This window comes from Hibiscus syriacus, unplaced genomic scaffold, assembly GCF_006381635.1.
Source record: "Hibiscus syriacus cultivar Baekdansim isolate YM2019G1 unplaced genomic scaffold, ASM638163v2 tig00110505_pilon, whole genome shotgun sequence".
Lineage (NCBI taxonomy): Eukaryota > Viridiplantae > Streptophyta > Magnoliopsida > Malvales > Malvaceae > Hibiscus > Hibiscus syriacus.
This window is the reverse complement of record NW_024062765.1, coordinates 1,919,881-1,944,350: the sequence shown is the minus strand read 5'-3', so window position 1 is coordinate 1,944,350 and position 24,470 is coordinate 1,919,881. Positions and strand designations below refer to the sequence as shown.

The following is a 24,470-nucleotide window of genomic DNA, read 5'->3' as shown; positions in this document are numbered from 1 at the left end:
GGGAAATAATATTTGGGCTGGGATTGAGACGCGTTTAGGGTTGATAAGTCTACAAGGCCTTCAAGGTCCAATAATAATGGCTGATACCCAAGAGAGAGTTTAGTCTAAGATAATTTTCGAAATTTTCATACTGAAAAAATAATTTAAAACTCTCAACTATTGTTGTTTTCAGATAAATTTGGAAGATTAATCATTAAACAAGAAAATATAGCACTCTGTCTGAAAGAAGATTAGAATGAAAAAGGAGAACAAATGTTTGTCCTGCCCACGAATTGTACATAAGACTGCATACAATCACCCCATCCTACAAAGCAAAGTGACCTAATACCCAGCTAAGTGCTGTATGTGTCGCTTTTTCGTTTTATTCACATGCCAATTTGGTGTCGAAGCTGCTCAAGCAGATTGCAAAAGCCTGGAATGCAGAGAGTGGATATCTGTAATCCATTGTAAACATGTCCTTCCCAACTTTACCAAACTGGAGAATTATCTTATCGTGGTCGGACTGTGTTGGCTGTGATGGTGTTGGTGCACCTGCTGCTGTCGGCTGGTTTGCAGCAATCAGCTGAAAGTTCTTGACCGATGCTACTGTTACACGTCCTCGGAAGTTCAGGCACCAGCATTGTAACTGCTCATGCCATCTTGGTTGTTTGTTCTTGAGAACCAGTGGTCTATCTTTTCCTTCATCCTCTTCATCACGGGATCCAACAATGTCGGAGAATCTGGCACTACTAAACTCAGATGAGTTGTCAATAGCCTTCGAGAAAGAGATGCTTCGAAAGGAGTCTTCAAGGGATCGGGGCAGAAGCTCAGGCTGGCCGGGGACAATGCCACCTGGCTCAAGGGATGATGCAGGAATTGAGTACATACTGCAATGCATCCTACGAGGCCCCCTAGTACCTAGCACGTTCAACTCATACGAGACCTGGGCAATGTTGTAGCTACCGGTGGGGACCTTCGGAGACACTTTTTTTGAATAGAATCTTCGGCTTCGGCCAGGTGGTGAAGGCTGAGCATTGTTGTATGGAGGTTGCGTGTCATAAATTATGAATTTGGTACCAAGAAAATTTGACCTGAAGATGAAAAGCAAACTTAAGATTCTTATTTGCAAAATTAACGAATACGTCAAAATTAAGATAAAAAGTCAGTCCAACAGTGTATACAGATACTTCGCACTAACATTATGTATCAAAATACAAGCATTACAGACGCATTTACAACCTAACAAATAATGTCAAGAACAAACAAACTAGAGAGCATTTCCAGGAGAATATTACATTGTTTCCTTCCTCAAAATTGTCAAGTACCTAGCTTATATTATAAAATATAACAGGTGGCTTGCCATCCACCGTCCGTCGCTTGCCGTCCGCCGTCCTCCGTACTCCGACCACCGTCCGCCGCCACACATCGACCTCCTTTTGACGCCTTTTTTTTCTTAAGGATCATCGTCTATCCATAGAGTTTCCTTTTTCCTGGTTTATTTCGATTGATTCCCCTTCAATCGGAGCAAATCTAAACGCCTTTCTTCGCCGATTTTTCCATCAGCAGTCTTCAAAGTTCGTTCCAGCTGTGCACGCCAGAAGCTCGTGACAAAAACCCAAGTATTAAACTGTGAACACCCATTGCCGTTCACCGGAATTTTACCGTCACTGTTCAGGAGCTCTATTCAGAACGTTGCTGCTGGTTCTGGGTTTTCACGCATGTCATAAACCTTTTCATCTCTGGTTTTTTTGGTTCAAAATTTAATAGTTTGGAAGCCTTTGCATTCAAAATGACGTTCAAGAATCGCGATGAAGCAAGAGAGAAACGGGCTGAAACCTCAGCTCGTCAGACTAAGAATAGTCGTCAGTCGGAGATAGAGGAAAAGGAGAACGTAAATCCTTTGAAAAAACCAGATGTTAAGACGAAACGGGTGGATTTTATACTGTCGAAGGTGACTGAAGCGGAGCATCAAAATCAGAGAGATGGGCAGCAGACAAAGACTGTGCATAAATCAGAGGAGGCGGGAAGAAGCTGAGTAGTACAGTGGCAGAAGAATATGAGAGGATGGTGTTGGTGACAAACAAGAATAGGAATGATTCGTTGGTTGAAGCAAGGAGTGTGGAAGGGGCCATTGCGCAGATTTCTGAGGCGAAATCCTTCCTCAGGATTCTCACGTTTTTAACTACTGGAGGAAGAAAGATTATCCAAGAATCAACAATGGGTTTAGAACTGGCTGCTTTACGTTATACATTGATAATTTACCAGAGAATATCCATTGGAAGCGGTTTGGATCGTTATTTTGCCCATACGGTCAGGTTATTGACGCCTTCATTCCAACTAAAAGAAATTCAAAAGAGGTACGTTTCGGTTTCATTCGCTTTGCTACAATTGGAGAAGCACGGAGAGCGATCTCAAAGATGAATGGCGCTCGCATTGATGGTAGTAAAATTGGAGTCTCTTTTTCTAAATACAACACAAGACATTCTTTTTGGAGAAAGTCTTCGCCAGTTGTCCACCTAAAGCCCAAGAGAGAAAATGTTACAAGAAATAATCTCTATACAGTAAATGGTGTTGTTGACGAAGCTAAACTTCAAGTTTTGGATAACTGCCTAATAGGGTGGTGCAAGAATTATACCAAAATCGATGATCTTGCTAGCCAAATGCAAAACAAAGGACTCAACGGTTTCTCGTTAATGAGAGCTGCTGGGAATGTAGTTCTCATGATATTCGAGGATTCTGATACGTTGAGAAGGGTTAAGAATGAACAATCAGAGACTCTTGCAGGGTGGTTTTCTAGAGTTGAAGTTTGGTCGGAGAATCTAGTGGTAGAATGTCGTCGAGTATGGGTAGTTTGCGAAGGGATTCCTTTTCACGCGTGGAATTGGGATACTTTCAAGAACATTGCGGCTAGGTGGGGCAAATTAGTATCAATTGATGAAAGCTCTCAGTTTCCTTCATCTTTTGATCGTGCAAAACTTCAAATCCTCACAGATACTAAAGTAAGGATTGATGAGTCCTTGAGTTTGAAGGTCGGTTCTAATTCTTTTGAAATCATGGTGCATGAAGTTGAGCCTTCTTTCAAACCAAACTCTTGGATCCCTGAGGAAGTCGATGATTCTCCAGATCTGAATTGTTTTCTCGGGACAACGTTGGAGAATTCTCTGTCAGGATCGTCAGTGTCATCCCCAGGTTTAAATTGCCCCGTCGAAGATGTTGCAATTGAAGGTCCCCACTTAGAAAAGGTTTCACTCATAAAGAGTGTCATAAGCGATGAGAAACCGAGTAACAAATTGGGGTTGCACACAATAGAGGCTGGATCATTCAAAATTAAATATCGTGGAACATCTAGCTAATAAATCAGTTGATCATTCTGATGGTGTTAGCCTCAGGGCCTCGGAAGATGCTCTTATGATGGGTCTCATTACTTCTCATGGTTCATCTACTGACACATTTCAATTAAAGGAAGATATCCCAGTGGTGCCCCCTATCCCTGCGAAATTAAGAACTAATCGTGTGGCGAAGAAATGCAAGACAAAGAAAAGAGTTCTGAATTTATTGGCAAGGAAACATTAATTGAAGGGAAGGAAGTGTGGTTTTGGTTCATTAAAGATAATTATCGAGCTGATTTTTTGGTGATTTTGATACATGTTGGTATTTTTGTGGAGTTCCCTTCAAAGGCGGATGTTTTTGGTTTAATGGTTTTATGTGTTGTTTTTATGTATGTTATGTCATTAAACGTTGGGTTGTTTTCCTATTGATGGAGGTTTATCTTAGGTATAGGGTGATTGCCTTTTGATTTTTGTGGTCGAGAAGGTGAGAGCTTTAGGTGATTATGTTTTTTGTAATGGTGTTTATCCTCGTTTGAGGGTATTTCGTGTTTTCATATGTAATGAGGAGTTTTATTCAATGAAATATGAGGTACTCTTTTCTTCCTTCCTATGTTCGTTAACATACTTCTTAGTATGTGGACGAATACGAAGGGAGTTTTTAATGAGACCTCCAACTTCTATAAAAAAAAAAACATTATCTAGGAACCAGAAATCCTACCTGAGTTTTCCAATGTATTTGCTGCTAGATCTCGATATGTTATCTGCATCCATAGAGATTACATACTCTGTGCAAGTAGTTCTACGGGTCCGTTTTGCAGAAAGAAGAAACTTCCCATTTTCAACAAGCAAAGCTGCAAAGGGAAATATACCAATGATTCGGGTCACACACCCAAGTATAAATGGTACATAAATAGAAAGCAAGAAATTATATCCCCATAGGCAGGAGGATCAGAATTGTATGTAGGAAAACTAACACCATGTATCTTTAACTAGTAGGAATCAAGGAGACGATATTAGAGAAATAGTTAACCTTATTGCAAGGGAAATTAAAAAAATGATCTCAGGCCACCATGGAGCAAAGACGACAGACAAAACCTTATTTAAGTTGCATCCAGACACATGTTTAAGTTCAACTTATTCCATCAGAAAAAAAAAGACATTAGACCCCTTTCCAATTTATACATTTATTATTCGATGTTTAAAGCAAACAACTTGCTATGAACTCAACCATAGCAATTTTATTTGTGTGTAACACAGCTCAGCCACTAGTCATAGAAGATGACAACAGAAAATCCACCCATACACAGATGACAATTGTACTTAGAACCAAGATGGTTAACTAGCAGAAAGAAATCATGCACTTCCAAAGATAAATAATGTGTAGCAAACAACTAGTTGGGGAATTTAATCACAGTAATGTTCAATAGATGGCATCAAATGAGTTATCCGTTTTTCAACAGACTCTCAACTTCGAATCAAATGGCTCTAAATTTGAAAAAAAAATGCACCAGAACTGTTAGAACTACTAGCAGCAGATATTCTGTAGTCAAAAAAATTAAAACCAAGCTACACTAGAGGAATCAACAAGATGATAATATGAAAGCAGATTTACAAGGTTACTACTTACAGCAAGAAGTATTTATGGCAACATCTAGAAAATGACTTTGCAGCCTGCTACGAGTTATATTTAATATTTATTGCAGATTAAAATCATTTCTGTTAGAAGACCTTTCAGAGAGAACAGAGGGAAAATGCAAGTCAAGGAATTAATATTGCAGTTATAAGATGCTTTTCACAGCTATATTGGCATCTAAAGAAACGAGATAAATTCAAGTCACATAACAACAAACATTTTTCACCACAATGAACTTAAACTTGTCAAAATAGAAACATTAATGATAAAAAATAAATTATCGGCATTGACCGACGGGTCCAAGAAACAGGTGAAAACACCAGAGAAAGGAAGGCCGTAAGTCTCCCGACCATGCCAATGAATTTAAAGGGTGAGACTGAAAGAGTAGTAGCTTACCAGGACTAAGGCATAGGAAAAGGTGATAAGTTAAATTAGATTTGTCTCTCTTAATGAAGCATTGAATAGTTCCATCCCTATGCCCGGGCTGAAAATGATTAACAAATGAAAACATTGTCAGTCACCACTATATAGAGATGAGAATTCAACTATAAATGCTAAAACACATACAAACATACGTTTATATCAAAACAAAATAATACAGTATGGCCGACCGAGAAGCCTAATAATAAACAAATTATTAATCAATTCACCAGTTTACTATTTGAAAAAAGTTATCTTATTGCCAAGACAAAGGATCATAATTGATTAGAGATCTAACCTGCTTCAGAGAAACTGGAAATGTGATTTTCCCAGAGAACTCAGGACATCTAACAATTTCTTGGCACATTTCCCTCCATGACCTGCATACTGCAGCACAAGCAACGACATGCTTGCGAGCAGGCCATGTGCTCTCACTCGCTTCCAATCTCTTTATCACATCGCGCAACAGCTCCGGCGGAAGGCTTGCCCATCGGCTACTCTGGACAACCACCGGCTGATCATGTAACTCAGGCGATGAACCCTGAGATTTTCCCTTATGATGACCAGACAATCTCACCTCAAAACTACGCCTAGATAAGCTCCCAAAAGCATCCCTCACATCGTTAACTATACTTCGAAACGACATTTACTCTCAACACTAACAAAACCCAAAAGAATTAATTTATCCTTCAAAATGGTTTGCTTAAATTATAATTATGACTCGCTCAAATGGCAATTGCAGACCATCCAAACGCATGCACCAGCTGCAAAATCAAAGCACACACAGCGTAAACTTAGAAATTTCGAGACTGGCAGAACTATTGATAAGAAAGTAAGAAACGGATGCAATATGAAATAGAGGGAAAATCACAAAGCAAGAAAAGAAGATTCTTATAAAAGAAAAAGGTTCAATTAAAAAAATGGACGCAACAAAAAGCAACTAAAATACCTAAATCAGAAACTATCATTTTGGCGGGGTTTTAAAAACCCTAATCTCACAAAAATAGTAATAAAAACACAGTTACTCGTAATTGAAAATCTTAGCTTCTCTGTCCTTCCTATACAGCCTTTATTCAAACTGATAATCTATAAGTGCAAAAGTAAAAGAAATACAAAAAAAGAATTAAACCTTAAAAACAAGAACCAAAAGTAGCCAAAATAATTTAGAATAAAACCCAATCTTCATCAAAGTAACCGCAGCTAAGAAGAGCTTAAACCTAAGCAAAGGTCAACTCTTCCTTTCACCTCTGAGCGTTGAGGAGGGAAATATCAGACCCTTTTTTTTATAAATTACAAAATAGAAAGAAGAAAAAAAAAGCTCGAATTCAATTCTTACACTCCAACTTATAAGAAAACCACGAAAATAAATCAAAAATTAAGAGAAGAGTGAATGTAGAGTTTCTTTTAGCAAACTATTGAAGAAAAGGAAAATGAATGGTCAAATCAGAGGAAGCATAGAGAAAAGATTAGGAAAATAAATCAGATTTTGAAACTTTTGGACGAATTATACAATGAAGGGATTTGAGAAACTTAAAAGCAAGAATTTTTGTCCTAATTGAAAGGAAAACTCTATTCTTTCTCGGGAAACAAACAAAGAAGGAAAATACGAAGAGAAATTTGAGATCTAACAAGGAAATGAAAATCAAAATCAAGCAGAGCTCACCATCATTGTTTGGTTCTTCTCTTTTCAGTGTCAGATCCTCAAAACGACTTTTACCACACGCGCTTCCTCTCTCTGTTGAAAAACAAAACCACGGACTCCAAATCTTCTTAAATCTAGTTTACCAAACTTACTTTTTCAGAAATTAATAAAATGGAAAACGCAGAAACAGTTTTTTATTGCGAAATTATTGGAGTGGAGTTTTATAGTTGGCTTAATATAAAAAAAAATTGCTCAAATTATGTTTTTTCTATTTAGTTACTTAATTTTTTTTTTTTAGTATAACATTTTTAATGTTATCATTTAAGTGTCTTGATCATAACATATATTAAAAGAATTTCGTCAATCACTTAAAAGTGACACGTGATGTCTTTATAAATTTTTAAAATTTTATTTTTAAAAAAATTCCTAATTTTTTTTTAAATCTCAAAGCATCCATCTCACGTCGGTCGTCCATCGTCGTTGCCTCCCATCGACGGTCTATCCACTGACTGTATTCTACCCACCCATAAATTATCGTCAATCGTGAATTTAAATCCCAAAATTCTTAAACCCAAATCCCTAAATTCCAACACTCATCCATCCCAATCGATGAATGAATGGTCACGAGCTGGTGATCGGTACGTGAATCGATGATTGTCAGGGTGGTGATGGTCGGCATCGAAATCGAAAGTCTTGGGACATTTTATGAAAAATAGGAAAATTTTGAGTTCTTTTTAAACAGTTATGAATTTTATTTTTTTAAATAAAATAAAATAAAAAATCATGTCACATGTCAAATATTGATTGATCGACTTATTTTTTAACGGATTTTTAACGATTGCTACGATGTGGTCACCTAAATGATAACATTAAAAATATTAGATACCTAAATTAACCCCAAAAAATTTAAATCACCTAAATAATATATATATATATATATATATATATATAATTTAAACACTTATTTTTATGTTAAACCTTTTATAGATTAGTATCACTAAGAGTATACATATTGTTTACATGTTATCTTTTTTTTTGAATTAGTCACTAATATTCTGATGACCCTCCCAGCTCAGTTTGCTCATTTGAAAACGTCAAGATTCGAACACATGACTTTACTTAAAAAAATCTAGTGCATTATCCAACTAAACCAACTGATTGTTGGTTATTTACAGGTTATCTATCCTATGTACATTGTTAACAGAAGTAATTGTGTAACATCCTCAATACCGGATAAGTGACCAAATTGAAATATTTTAGAATTTGTTAGTCAAATTAAAATAGTTGAATAGTTCAATGGTTTATTTGGGGATATTTTCTGAAAGTTTTTAGTAATTATCCAAAGAATTAAAGGGCAAAATGGTCATTTGACAAGAAATATATTTTCCCCATTTATATCAATGATTCACGTGGGGAGAGTAAGATGAAAACATTTCTTCTTCTTCTTCATTTCTTCATCTCCAACCGTGGAAGCTAGGCAAATGTATGTTTCTATTTTTGTTGATTATTTGTTAAATTAAAGGTTGGGTTTTGATCATTAGATAATAACTATGCTTAAGGAAAGCTTAAGTTATCTTAAAATCAAAAGATAAAGGAGTTAGAGAAGATTAAAGATTTGGAGTTTTTGAGTGAAATCTTGAAATAGAGTTGATAAGTTGAATTTGAAGTTAAATTCGACTTGTCATCAGCTTAATTAAGAGATATGAAGTGATAGAATAAAAATTAGAATATGTTGAAAATTTGGTATGATTATTGATTTCTATATGGTGAATAGAATTTTGAGGTTTAAGATGAAATAAATGGATATAAATTAGTTTAAGTATGTATATTTGAGTTAAGAATAGAAAAGTGAACGAAGCATGAAGAATTTAAGTTGATATAGTGAATTTTCGGGCATGAACAATGATTTTCTAGGCTTGAACGAAAATTCCAGATTGTGCAGTGGGTACAGATTCCCCTAAAGAAAAAAATATGGAATTTTGGGCTTAAGTTATTAACATCAAGTGTAATGTTTAGGCTTATGATAGATGCTTTGAAATGTTATATTTATGTAGATATTGAGCCTAAACAAGTTCCAGAATAATCAAAGGATTAGGATTGAATCAAAGCAAGGCTAAGGTGAGTGCAATTTAATTTGTGCTTATAGAACGAACATTGGCTTACGATGAGCCAGTGACAGAGTTACTATGGTAAGAAGTAACTCTTAAAATGTTATAGTATGTGACATGAATTTCATGATTATATGTATGTATGTGTGATATATATGTGTTACATAAGAACATGAGAAATAAATAAGTTATGTGATAAGGGTGTAGAAAACGAAATGAAGGACATGAAATGTGTGTATGCTTGATTATATGAGTGGATATGTTCTTGTAAGTAATAAATTGCTTATGTAAATAAATGAAAAAGTGAGATAAAATAAGTAGTATTTACTTATAAGATAATAGAAAATTATGTGAACCGATAGTATTGATAGGGCACATAAGACTACATGTCTATCTTTTAATGTAATAAAAGTGATATATGTGATGTATTGGAAACATATGAGAATAAGAGATGTCATGATTTGAATGGTATATGATGGTATATATGCATGTATGCATTTTGATATATGAAATGTTTTATGGTTTTTATTACATGTTTTTATATGCCTCACTAAGTCATCGACTTAGCGTGTGATTGTTTCACACGTAGGTTTGGAAAGCGAAAAGAGAAGTAAAGATGAACAAGACATGTCAGTTCTTCTTATCGAAGATCAGATCAGAAATGTAGTTGAATTACATGTATTTGGTTATATAGAATTTAGTGTGCATGTAATATAAAAGATTTGAATCTGATATGTTTTAATCGGTTTTGTAAAATCATATGATTGAATTTTATAATGTTTTGAATGTGTATATAATGGAAATTTTATACGAATGAAACCTCAGATTTTTATAAATTTATACGTATTTTACGAAAGTACTGTAGCAGGGTATCGATTCCCTATAGAAGGGGAATTGGTTCCCCTCTTTAAATTTGGAAAATTTTAACATTCGGTACTGTAGCAGGTACTGTTCATACGGTATTGTTCATACCTTATTTTAATGTTCATAAATACGTTTTTGACTCGAAATTTTATACGAAACATAATTTAATAGAATATTGTGGTATTTTCTTAAAATGAGTTCAAATGTTTTGATATTTTGTACGAATATCGTTTTTAAAAGTCAATGTAACATCTCAGACTCGTATTCGGGTCGGATACAGGTTGGGGTATTATATTTAATGGTACCAGAGCTACGGTTTAGTCGATTTTAGGCTAAAAACGAAGTCAAAAATGTTTTAAGAAGTATGCATGCCAACACAAAGTGAAAAATTTTCTGATCTGATAGTGTAAGGAGTATAATTTATTGATAATAGAGTTAAAGTGTTATGTTATATTAGATGTATGATCATAAGAGTTTTCAAAGTAAAGCACAATGCAATAGACTGAAGGTAATAGCATTCACCTGCTCTGGCCAGGCAGGGAGAAGAGCGAAAACCTCAGAGAGTACATGTACAATATTAGAGGATATTATATGATGTGGAATGATATTTTAGTGTGTTTTCAATTTTATACTTCTATAATTCATAGAAGGAATGTATCAAAAAGAGTTGAGAACACCCGAGTTCAAGGGTGAATTTGAGAAATGTTATGATGTTGTGATAGACATTTGATTAAATGATAGGAAGATAATGTTAGAAGGTTTTCATTTCTACAGATTGGAGAAATTAAATTGAGAAGTTTTTGTTACTGTGTGGATAAGATAGAATATGGTGAACGAATGTCACCATATAAACGTTAAAAGATCAAGTGATGTGGTTATGGTTTATAGAACAGTTCAAGAATAAGTAAATTGATGACCAATTTATAAGACGAATAAAGTTAGAATATATGAGCTCGAAGCAAGGGAATTACACATGCATGTGTATGAGTATAAGTTTAATAAGTTAAACAGATTTATTGTTGAGTTGATTTTGATTAAGAAGGATAAGAAAGAATATGAGATTGGTTGTTTAGGGCTTGTGCCTTAAATTAAAAGAGTGTTATTGGTTTTGAAATTGTTCTCATTTCAAGAAATGGTTAATTGCGTTAAAGCTCTAGAGAGAGCTAAGAATAAAAGGATTGGAGAAAAAAAATCTCAGACGATTAAGAAAATTAGTGCTTCATAAAGTTAAGCACCATCAAAGAAAGATAGAGATTCTGGTTTTCAATTTTAAACCAGATATGAATTAGTTGTATTCTCCATCACAAAATCAAATCAGATGAGAGTTCGACAAACTTCAGCAGTAGGGTTTGATCTTGAAAGATTAAACAAGGATTTAATTGATAATAAGTCAGGGTTAAAGACAACCTTTGTGAATTAGGTTAAAAGCTCTATTAGAAGTTATGTAAATCGAATCATAAAAAGTATTTTAAATGGATTAGATGAGTATTTAAATCTAGTGATTGTTAAAACAAGTGGAGAAAATATAAGTATAAGAATGATAAAGAATAAGGTTGTGTTCAAATAAAGTTGACTATCAAAGTCATGAAAATGTGATAAGGAGTGATAGTTAAGGATAAATATATGTGATATAAAAGAGCATGTGAGTATGAAGGACATGATATGGTTTAGTTTTGTATAAGATAAAGGTAAATGGAATGGTTGAATTCGAACCAAAGGAATTGTATCATGGACGAGTGAGAATGAAAGTTTGATAAGTGAAGGAAATAACGAATGAATTATTTTGACTGGAAAGAATATATATATATATATATATATATATGGATAATTTGATGAGGGTTTATATTTTGATTGAAGAAATAAGTTGAATAATAAAGTAGTGTGATAATGAATGTATTAAAGTTAAAAGATTTGCATATTCGACGAAAACTAAGGATTGATAGAAAGGTTAAAATGATAAAGAAGGAAAAGTATAAATGATATGAAAGGAATGTAAAAGCATAAGGGAAAAGGTAATGATAGAATTAAAGTAATGAAGTGGAGTTTATAATAGTACGAAAGATTTATTGAAGAAGTGATATGTAAAAAGAAATAGTAGACGTGTAAATAATATTGTGTATAAGTAAGAGTGTGGATATGATAAGGGATTTACATTATAGATGGAAAAGAGTTAGCAATGGCTAACAAAATTATGTGATGGAAATGTATTGGAATTATAAGATATTGTCAGGTTATGATAATCAAATATGCAGTGGATTCGAATACAATTAGTTGACTCTATTCCTATATGTAATAGGGTAAGGGGAGGTAGGGTAGTAGGCTTCCCCCAATGCTAGGTTGAGAGCAGCTTCCGTGGAAGACCTCCGTTATGAATTGTCCTCCGTGGATTCGAATACAATGTATATTTTAATTATGTAATATGATGTAGTGAAGGAAATAAGGCTTCGAATGTTCAAGAGAAGATAAAGAGTAAAAGAAAAGTTTAAGAATTGATACATCAGTGATCAATTTATAAGACAAAGAAAGTCATAATGTTTGATTTTGAAACAGAAGAACAATATTGTATTTGAGTAAAAATCTGAGTTTGAAAAGTTGAGTAAGATACAGTTGAGGAAAATTTCGATGGAAAAGAAGATATATAATCGAGTTCATAAGGATTGTACCCTAGATTAAAAAGTTAAGAATTGCGTTCAGAAAATTAAATGTGTAACTGGATAATGTTAGAGGATCTCCACTATCCTAAAGTGGAAAAGTTAAATGAAGTAATTTACTTGCTATGTGGTTGAGCTAAAATATGGTAAACAAATGTTATAATGGGAATAATGGAAGATTCATTGATGTGAATATTGTTTCGGAAAAAAGTTTAAGAAATAGGTACGTCGGTGATTATTTTATAAGATGGAAGTTGTTGAAATATTTAGTGTGAGAAAAGAAAATTTCATGGTGTATGAGAATGAATGTGGATTTGATAAGTTAAGTAAACTATTGTTGAGATAATCCTGATTGGGAAAAAAAGGTATATGATTAGGGCATGTGCCCTAAGTTGAACAGTTGTTATTGACTAGCTGTAAGAGTAAAGGTGATAGAGTAATAAGATTTGGAAAAGATATAAGATTAAGTTAATCAAGTATGATATGGATCAGGATATGGTTATGTATTTTAATCATATAGATATGATGAAGACAAGGAGATGAATATTTACATGTTTAAAAGGGAACTTTGAGAAAAAAAATATCAAGTACAAGAGATGGTAATAAGGAATAAGAATAAGTGAAATGAATAGAGTATGAAAACATTGGTGAAATATATAATTTAGTTGTGAATAAGGGGATCTTGATTATAGAAAGATGGAGTTTAAAGGATTCAATATAATCAAGATTATATGGAAGTGTAGATTATAAGTCAATGGAGAAGTAAGAAAAAAATGCAAGGTAATGTGAAAGATTGTTTGATTCCGTAAAGTATATGTTTAATAACAATTAAAGAAGATATAAGGTTATGTTCTTGGTCAAACGATGATGGAATAAAAGTTTGGTTATTATTGCACGGTAATTAAAAATTTATAAGAAATTTGATTGATTTATGATGTTAAGTGATGAATATAAATGTTATTGTCTATGTGATGAGTGACATTATATGAATTTTAGAAATATCGAAGGAAAATGCAGAATAGAAAGAGAGAAAAGACATAAATGGATGAGGTTATTGTTTATATGATAAACGACAGTAGATGAATGAATAGGGGAAAAAGTTAGTTGAAGAACTAAAGGAAGGAAATATTAATAAAGGAAACAACATAAGAGTATTAGAAGATATGTTCTTATCAATGTGTGCAATGAAAATTCAAGGACGAATTTCTTAAAAGGAGGGGAGATTTATAACATCCTCAATACTGGGTAAGTGACCAAATTGAAATATTTCAGAATTTGTTAGTCAAGTTAAAATAGTTGAATATTTCAATAATTTATTTGGGGATATTTCCTGAAAGTTTTTAGTAATTATCCAAAGAATTAAAGGACAAAATGGTCATTTAACAAGAAAGATATTTTTCCCATTTATAAATGATTCACATGTGGAGAGTAAGATGAAAACATTTCATCTTCTTCTTCATTTCTTCTTCTCCAACCGTGGAAGCTAGGCAAATGTGAGTTTCTATTTTTGTTGATTATTTGTTAAATTAAAGGTTGGGTTTTGATCATTATATGATAACTAAGCTTAAGGAAGGCTTAAGTTATCTTAAAATCAAGAGATAAAGGAGTCAGAGGAGATTAAAGATTTGGAGTTTTTGAGTGAAATCTTGAAATAGAGTTGATAAGTTGAATTTGAAGTTAAATTCGACTTGTCATCAGCTTAATTAAGAGATATGAAGTGATAGAATTGAAATTAGAGCATGTTGAAAGTTTGGTATGATTATTGATTTCTATATGGTGGATAGAACTTTGAGGTTTAAGATGAAATAAATGGATATAAATTAGTTTAAGTATGTATATTTGAGTTAAGAATATAAAAGTGAATGAAGCATGAAGAATTTAAGTTGATATAGTGAATTTTCGGGCATAAACAGTGATTTTCTGGGCTTGAACAAAAATTTCATATTGTGCATGGGGTACAGATTCCCCCCTGAGGGTATCGATTCCCCCCTAAAGAAAAATATATGGAATTTTTGGCTTAAGTTATTAACATCAAGTGTAATGTTTAGGCTTCTGATAGTGGTTTTGAAATGTTATATTTATATAGATATTGAGCCTAAACAAGTTCTGGAATAATCATAGGATTAGGATTGAATCAAAGCAAGGCTAAGGTGAGTGCAATTTAATTTGTGCTTATAGAACGAACATTGGTTTGCGATGAGCCAATGACAGTGTTACTATGGTAAGAAGTAACTCTTAAAATGTTATCATATGTGACATGAATTTCATGATTATATGTATGTATGTGTGATATATATATGTGCTTACATAAGAACATGAGAAATAAAATAAGTTATGTGATAAGGGTATAGAAAACTAAATGAATGACATGAAATGTGTGTATGCTTGATTATATGAGTGGATATGTTCTTGTAAGTAATAAATTACTTATGTAAATAAATAAAAAAGTGAGATAAAATAAGTAGTATTTACTTATAAGGTAATAGAAAATTATGTGAACCGATAGTATTAATAGGGCACATAAGACTACATGTCTATCTTTTAATGTAATAAAAGTGATATATGTGATGTATTGGAAACATATGAGAATAAGAGATGTCATGATTTGAATGATATATGATGGTATATATGCATGTATGCATTTTGATATATGAAATGTTTTATGGTTTTTATTACATGTTTTTATATGCCTCATTAAGTAATCGACTTAGCGTGTGATTGTTTCACACGTAGGTTTGGAAAGTGAAAAGAGAAGTAAAGAGGAACAAGACATGTCAGTTCTCCTTACCGAAGATCAGATCAAAAATTTAGTTGAATTACATGTATTTGGTTATATAGAATTTAGTTGGCATGTAATATAAAAGATTTGAATCAGACATGTTTTAATCGGTTTTGTAAAATCATATAATTAATTTTTATAATGTTTTGAATGTGTATATGTAAATGGAAATTTTATACGAATGAAACCTCAGATTTTTATAAATTCATACGTATTTTACGGAAGTACTGTAGCAGCACTGTAACAGGGTATCGATTCCCTGTAGCAGGGGAATCGATTCCCCTCTTTGAATATGGAAAATTTTAACATTCGGCACTGTAGCAGTCACTGTTCATTATTATTCATATGGTACTGTTCATATCATATTTTACTGTTTATACCATATTTTACTGTTCATAAATACGTTTTTGACTCGAAATTTTATACGAAACATAATTTAATAGAATATTGTGGTATTTTCTTAAAATGAGTTCAAATATTTTAATATTTTGTACGAATATCGTTTTTAAAAGTCAATGTGACATCTCAGACTCGTATTCGAGTCGGATACGGGTTGTGGTGTTTCAAATTGAGTTTTAGTTTACTTAAAAAAATAAAGTACCATTTTCCAAAATTGTATTAACTTTATTTTTTTCATAGTCTTATAAAAAAAATATACTCATCCTGCAAACATATTTATTAAATACTTATTATATTATATAATTTATTACTACTCTAATTATGGTAATTTTTGAATAAAAAATAAGTTATATAATAAATAACAAATTATTGTCAAATACTAGGGATTAAAGGTTTATGATATAAAAATTGATTCAAATAATTTTAATATATTTAACACTCATAAACTCTTGTATTAACTAAATATTAACTTTTAATTGAGTAATAGGAACCAAGATATGTACGTGTGTTATTATTGTTAACTTGATTTGTATAAATACTTGTCTATTTATTTATAAACAATATTTTAATTTTTTTCATTCCATTCCTTACAATTTAAATTCTATTTTATTTTGATCATTATAATACAAAAAAAATAAATAAAACAAACTAAATTCGTTGATAGTTACCGATGTTTGAACCCAAAAAGATTTTATCACATGAGAGAATGGCTTTCTCAAAATTATAAACACCTAAAAATCACTTTACTAAAACTATGATACTTAAAAACGACTTTTGACAATTATTATAAAATTTATTTCAAATTTCAAAAATGTCAAAAATCTTTGTCTTTTAAAATGTAATAAACATTTAAATTTACCTAAATTACAATTAATTAAATAATATACATATGTGAATCATTTTTTTATGGAAATAAATATGTTAGATTTATAAGGAAGATTAAATATTTAAAATTATAATGAAGTTCGTAAACTAAATAAATAATTCAAATATTTTCTATACACATTGATACAATAAATTAGCCGCTCAATATCATACAATAACCATATAAGAAAAATGTTAAAACTCATTCCAAAAACATGAACAAAAGACAAACAAACAAATTTGTTTACACCGACAAATAAATCACAACATGAATAAATTATTAAAAGACCATCGAAAATTGTAAATAAAACCGAACGTCTCGAGAAAATTTCTACGGATGCAAACCACGAATCCAAGTCCAACTCGAGAATCCAAATTAGAGAAGACCAACGGGATAACAAATAAACGACATCTTGATCAGTCGAAAAGATGTTAAATTCAACCCTGAAAAATTAAAAGAAAAACGATCGAACGAATGAAAACTTATCATAAAGACATAATTATTATAAATTTTAAAAAATTAAAAAAAATATTTGATATATGAAAAAGTAAATGAGAAAACTAATATCATAGTCTATCAAACAAAAAAAGAATAGAAAAAAACGATGATTTTAGTGTTTAAAGAAAAATAACCGATTAATCTTATTAATTTAAATATAATATATTTGTACGAACTAAACGATCTGAATGATAAAAAGATTTATTATTATTCTTTGAAGATTCATGTTAGAACATCGCGTATGTTAAGAATATAAAAATTCGATTCGATGTCAAAAGATTTAAAGTATTTAAACATATATTATCTTAAATTCACAGTGTATATATATAAAGTATTCGTTCAATTTAATTAATCAAATTACAATAGAGTAATTTTGTTTCTCCTTGTCCACCAAACGAAATTTCCTTAAGAGGCTCTGTGTCCTTGACAGTTGACTTTTGTATTTTTTTTTCTAATTTCCAACGTTGCCTCTGACCAAAGAGTAAATTAAACGCGGGGTTTTGGCGGACATGTGGCACACAATAGAAACAGTGATGCACAATAATTTGTCCTTTGCTCTTGTCCCTTTTCATTTCCTATACATTTTTTTCTTGACAATTTAACTTATTTGTATAAAAGGAAAAACTAATAAAATTAGATATAACTATACTTATTATAAAATGATTAATTGAATTAATATTGTGAATTAATTATTATTTTATAAGTTCATTTAACTTTTTAAATAAAGTAATTAAAAGTTATTATTATCTAATAATTAATATGAACTGATTAATAAAAAATAATTTGAAAGTATACTTTTACAAAATATTTCAATGTATATTTTAAAATTTCAATTAAATTGTTTTTAATATGTATTATTAATAAATTTTATAAATATCACAAAATATTTTCACTCATATTTTGAAAATCTTTTATTGATTTTAGTGTCACTTAAGTCAATGATTTTAACTTAATAGAAAAAAGTATAAATTTATAAGTTCACAGTAATAATTTACTTTTTAATAAAGAAATATATATTATATTTAAAAAATAATTTTTATTACAATTAAATTATTTATATAATCAAAATAATTTTTTAAAAAATATATATATATATATATATATATATATATAAATTTACTAAGTGATTTCAATAATAAAAAAGAACATTATTTTTTTCTAAACATGTCGAGTTCAAATAGTCACTTCTCCTAACTTTTCTTAAATGCAATTTTTTTCATAAACATCAATTAAATTGATTCATATATTCTCTTGATATATTGATCGATCATTATAAAGATATAATTAATATTATCTTTATAATAATATATTAAATGTAAAAATTAATTGATGCTTTCTAAGCCCTTCTTTTACTTCCTTAACATGCAAAAATATATTCTTAGTAAATGGATCTATTTTCATATATATTTTTTCACACATTTTTTTCAAGATTTAATATAAATTTATCCCTTAAAATATACTACTTTATCAAATTGTTTTAATTTTAAAAAATAATTTTGACTTAAAAAACTGAAAATAATTCTCACGACTCCGCGAGTGAAAACATGTGAAGAAGAATTTGATTCTTTGCTTTAGTTATTGTTTTAATAATTGATGATTAAGGTTATCGTGCTCCGTCAATACCGGCAAGCTTGTTTAGTTTTCTACGATTGATAGAGTGGCATGTTTCATCTTCCCATATAAAATTTATTTATATTTTACTTATCCTTATATTTTCGCAAAGGATAATCGATCCTTCATTGCACAATAATATATATTTTTTGTACCATCAGTGAGAGAATTTTTTGTTTTTTCAACTTTATATTTCTAGGATAAATTACGTATTTAATACCTAAACTATCAGTTTTAGTATTAAACTTTTAATTTTCTCAAAATCATACCTAAAGTTTATTTTTTTTTGTTTTATTTTAATACCCGTCGTTAAAAACTTAACGCATTTAGTACCTACACTATCAGTTTTGATCCGTTTTAGTACATAAATTTTTAATTTTTCTCAAAACATAAGTATGATTTAGAAACAAAACTTGTTTTAGTACCTAGACTTTCATTTTTTTAAAAACTTATCGGTGAGGTACTAAAATGGAATAAAACTAAACTTTAGGTATAATTTTAAAAATTAAAAGTTTAGATACTAAAAAAGATCAAAATTGATAGTCTAGGTACTAAATGCGTAATTTGCCCAAATTTATAAAATATATTTATTCTCTCAACTTGTACTTTCCAATATATTAATAAAAAGAATATTTATTCCCCACACATATTACTAGTATTAAATTTTGTTGGTCAGCCCCCCTGAATTTCCTTCACTATATCAATAGGACTGACAAAATATGAATTTAATCATATATATCCATTATCCACAAGAGTTCACGAAAGATGAAAAGCTAATTTGCATTTTTATATTATTTGCTTGAGATAGTTATTTTAAAATTAATAATAAACCAGTTGGTAAAGTAGTTAATTTTTTTTTCATAGATGAAGTAATCAAGTAGACATATGGAAGAGATGTATTTATTCTTCAAAATCCAATCATCCCAACGTCCAAGCAATGTAATAATAATGAAAGTAAACACACAGTCCTTTACCCTACTTGTTTTTATTACAACTTTCCCAGTGAAATGCAATTGCTTCTGCAGGTATGGTTGCTTGAATATTATTTAGAAGAAGAAAAAGAAAGTACCAGTTGCTTCTCAGACACGTCAGCAGATATGGGAAAGATCGTGTTCATATTATTATATGAGTAGGTATAATAAAAGTAATTGAATCTGATAAATTAATAAAGGATAATACGTTATTGATAATTTCTGATTAAATCTTGCACAATTTTCCTTTTTTTTAAAAATTATAAAGTTTGGTTATTTTCGTTTTTCTTTAATTAAGATTCGGTCTTATCTAATTAAGATGTAGTAATTGACGTTAATTGTTGATATACCTTCAATAGATGGTTGATGTGGCACTTAGAAAATTAAAAACGGTAATTTATACAAGTGGTCAATAATGTTTGAGTATGTTTTTATTTTCCTCATTTAAGTTTAAAAATAATAAATTAGTCACTAAAACATCAAATAGGTCTTTGAACAATGATTTTATGTCTGATTTATTCCAAAAAAACTTTCTAATTAAATTTTTATCATTCGAAATATTCGATTGTTTCATGTCCAAAAAAGTTCATTTTCACGTTTTATTTTTAAAATTTAAAACGTACATGTATAGAAATTGGAAAATGATGGAAAAATTAGAAAGCTTTTAGGGTAAGTTAGATATAAAACTATTGTTCAAGGATCCATTTGATGTTTTAGTGACCAATTATTACTTTTGAAACTTTAATGGGAAAACAAAAACTTACTATAACATTAGTGATCATTTATGTAGTTTACCCTTTTTAATTTTCTAAATTCACATGCTACGTCAGCAATATGTTGAAAGTCTAACGACATTTAACAATCAATAACTTCATCTTAATTAAATAAAAACAAAAGTAACCAAATACTATAATTTTTGAATTCAATTAAGAAAAATATATATAACTTAAATGAAGTTGATCAATCCTATAGTTTACTCATTAATAAAACATCCAAATTACTAAAGAAAGAATGAAAATTTGATATGGGAATGGAGTTGTAAATCAATATTCCATCAAAAGGTGAGATTTGAAATAATTGAATTTAAATATATATTTGTAAATTATATAAAAATTTTATATGAACTGGAGTGAGTCAACCCACATGCTGATTTTTTTTGCTCACATCATAGTTTTGGCCATCGATATCTATTTTGTTTGTTTGTTGCCTTCTCGGTTATAAGATTTCGTCTTAATTAATTTGAATCGACTTACGTCATACACATGATTTTAGTGGACGAATCTCTTAAAAGATTTTTTTTGTATATACAAAGATTGAAACTCGACACCTTACTTAAACGATATCAAACTATTTACCCATTTAAAAAACCATGCTAATATTCCTTCCCGTCCATTGCTCGGCCCTTACGTCCTTATATGACTGGGTTTAACGTAAAAAAGTTTCTCTTTGATCGAGTTAGTGGCTTTCATTAACGTTTTTTAATTAAATTTTCTTCGAATACAGACAAATTCAAAATAAAACAAATTATTACATTGATAAGCCACTTTAGATTTACAGGATAATGTTCTTCCCCTAGTATATTGTGTTTTCTCTTTGACATTTGATTAGGTTTAGGTGCTGCCAAATGCCATGTTACCATGACACTTGTTTTCCACTTCACGTATCTTTGTTACATTGGTATAGGATCAAATCACACAAACATCTGTTCCCACTATTACTCTTTGCAATTGGAGTTGAACTTGTTCAACAAAACTACTTTGGCCTAACAAAATCTTCAATCCAAGGATTAAATTGCAAACCTTTTGTTTTTCATTCTTCACTTGATATTCGATGAAGACGAAAGAAAAATGATAAGAGGATGGTTCATGAATTCATCTCTCATTTATTTGCTAAAGCTAACCTCTCAATGTCCATTCATCACTTTCCACTAAACATAACTTGGGGGTATCTATCCATTAAGCAATTTATTTCCTTGTAATCATTATTTGCTCGTTGCTTCAATACTTCTCAATTAAAATTGTATTCAACGTAATTCAACTTCGAGATCGATTTCTTGTATTAGAATATTTTGAGTGAGACTCGTAATGTAAAGATTTATCAAATTCAACATCACCATAAAATCTATTAATTGGTTGAATGGTCAATGGCACTCATGTTGTCCTACTTTGTATGAGTTTGTACTCCAACATTTACTTGAATGTAATAGCTCCCCCACCTAACTAAAAAAAAAAATCAACATTGTTATGATATTTCATCCATTGAACAATGAGAACAGATATACGATAACAAAGTTTAGGTATTCACAAGTGGTTCAATGGATCAATCAAAACACTAATAAGTTAGAGAAAAGACAACATGAAGCCAATAATAGAAGTGAAAAAAGAAAAGTAGATATTTTTGAGGACGCTAAGACTAAGATGGTATTATCTCCCCTTGCGGAGTTTCACATTGTGGGAAAATATCATCACCAAAAGGAGTCAAAAGTCATCACTGATGTGTAATACATTCCAGTACAATTTTTCTTTATTAGAATCAACATGTTCTTCATTTGCAACCCTTTCTCCTTCTTCTCTCTTCTTACCCCACAACACACTGTACAGACCTCCAACCAGTAGCACAACCCCTGCAACACTGCAACATGAATGAAAAATAAGCATCAAATGATTGGTAAAACGTCACGAAACGGACGGTCGTGAGTTCTTGATAAATTTGTTAACATGAGTAATGGTATACAGTACCTTCCCCAGTGAAGAGTCTCGTTCCACAGGAATGCAGAGAAGATGGCAGTTATCACTAGAGCTAATGGAGTGAAAATTGCCGTGAAAACTGGACCTTTCTTCTCTATGGTCCAGACTTGCAGCCAGTATGTGATGCCAGCCACAATCACACCCTGCCAATATGCGATTTCATGAATCAATTTACGTCGAATTTGAGGCCGTATTCCCTACTTAGATATGCACTTATACTATATAATTTACTGTTAAACATGTTGTGCAAGTGGTGCAATCACTATGGTTTGCTCTGACAGGCTCAGGAATTGAAATGATTTCCATCATCTAGTGCCACAATTTTGGCCTAATAGGTTACATGACTTCTTTTCCAAGAGATGCTTTTAAAAGAGAATTGAATGAGAATACTAGAATTTTCTCTATTTAGGTCCTGGAAAAAAGGTAAATAGTAACTGATTTGATGACACTACTGTTGAAGCTTCTTCATGATTGTTATGGAGAAAAAGTTTAATGACTGGTTCGGGGCACATGTTTCTAGATATGTTAATTTTGATGCAAAGATGGTTTATAATGGATGAGACGATTAGCATACACAATATAAAACAGCTAGAAGATGAACATCCCATCCAAGCTTCCAAGCTGATGGATTTCTCTCTGCTGCAATTGCCCAAATTGCAGATTGAATGAAACTAAAGAAGCATTGTAGAGCCGTAAGGCGTAGTTTGGCCGGATATCGCTTCACAATTCGACCCTAAATATTGAAAATACATCGTCAAAGGATAAACATAAAAACAGTGGATAAAAAGGGATAATGGGATGAGAAGGATAGCATGTTAATTCATATCAAACCTGCAAAACAAGCCACATAGACCAAGCTGTATTGGCCGCAAGCATGATAAGGCAACCTTTTATCCACTCCCCTACCGAGTGATTCTTGATCACGGAATTTGTGGTTTGGTTGTGAGTTGATGAATTCCAGTTCATGGAATTTATAGCTGGCCCCTTAACAAAAGCAAATACAAATGCTCCTGAAAGACTGATTACTGAACCTAACACCTTGGCGAGTCCTGGAAGTTTTTGTACCGATATGCTTTCCGTCCTGAAATATTTGAAAGTTAGTCCTTTGGCTAGTGAAATAGACCTTTAATATTCGTTCTTTTCTCCATTTCTGAAGTACCTTAAGCTGACAGCAATGATTAAGGTAAGAACAGGAATGGTGTTGGTTGTGGCAGCAGCAAATGTTGCAGTGGTGTACTTGATTGCAACAGAGTAGAGATTTAAACTCAAGGTGAGCCTGACATTTTCATACTGTTAGAAAATCCTGAATTATGGGTTGATATTGGTTTATAACATCGAGTAAGATCAAGTTCGTACCCGAATAACGAAATCAAAAATATCTTCCAGATTAAATTGTATGACAGAGACGTCAGCTTACTGCAAATTAGAAGTTCCCCAAACTAAAAATAAGAAAAATGGGCAGACTACGGAGGGGTTAATGCAAACAAGAAATATTATGTACACTGAAAGAAACCTTTCGAAGAAGAAAGCAAATGGCGCTAACGTGATGGTGGCGAAGGCTTGCCGGTACACCACAAACACACAAGGGTTCATTCCTTTGGAAATTGCTGCTTTGGAAAACAAGGCCATGCCTGCATATATAAACTGTACAAAGAGCATTGCAATATAAGGCTTATGGTTAACCATAGGCATTGCATACTTAAGTAAACTCTTCATGATGTGATGATGCTTCTTAGCTTCCTTTTGTCAGTCTTGAATTGATAAGGTCTTCAATATATAGAAAAAACCAAGCACTCAGTAGACTCCTTTGGCCCTTTTTTTATATAAAAAAATAAAATTAAAAACTTTTTTCTATATATATTTTCTCTTCCAACGTGTCAATAATAAGTTAAAGTGGAAAGTGCTTCTGGTTCAAAAAAAAAAAAACTTGAAAACAATCATCTGAGGTGTACCACTAGAAAAAAACACTTTTTT

General features: G+C 31.4%; 2 protein-coding genes across 2 annotated transcripts; both read right to left on the bottom strand.

Annotated features, from left to right (window-relative positions):
• Positions 1-359: 359 nt before the first annotated feature.
• LOC120130034 (tubby-like F-box protein 8) lies at positions 360-7,170 on the bottom strand. Its single transcript, XM_039147385.1, has 5 exons — positions 7,025-7,170; positions 5,660-6,125; positions 5,338-5,425; positions 4,027-4,159; positions 360-1,070 (listed from the first exon to the last, which is right to left on the bottom strand). Exons 2-5 carry the CDS (start codon positions 6,005-6,007, stop codon positions 362-364), a joined length of 1,278 nt encoding a protein of 425 aa, XP_039003316.1. The 5' UTR covers positions 6,008-6,125; positions 7,025-7,170; the 3' UTR covers positions 360-361.
• A 14,869-nt stretch (positions 7,171-22,039) lies between these two features.
• On the bottom strand, positions 22,040-24,226 carry LOC120129881 (WAT1-related protein At1g43650-like). The gene is made up of 7 exons (XM_039147280.1): positions 24,010-24,226; positions 23,853-23,912; positions 23,656-23,772; positions 23,328-23,577; positions 23,071-23,229; positions 22,488-22,639; positions 22,040-22,380 (listed from the first exon to the last, which is right to left on the bottom strand). The coding sequence occupies exons 1-7, from the start codon at positions 24,210-24,212 to the stop codon at positions 22,227-22,229; spliced, it is 1,095 nt and encodes a 364-aa protein (XP_039003211.1). The 5' UTR covers positions 24,213-24,226; the 3' UTR covers positions 22,040-22,226.
• Between the last annotated feature and the right edge of the window lie 244 nt (positions 24,227-24,470).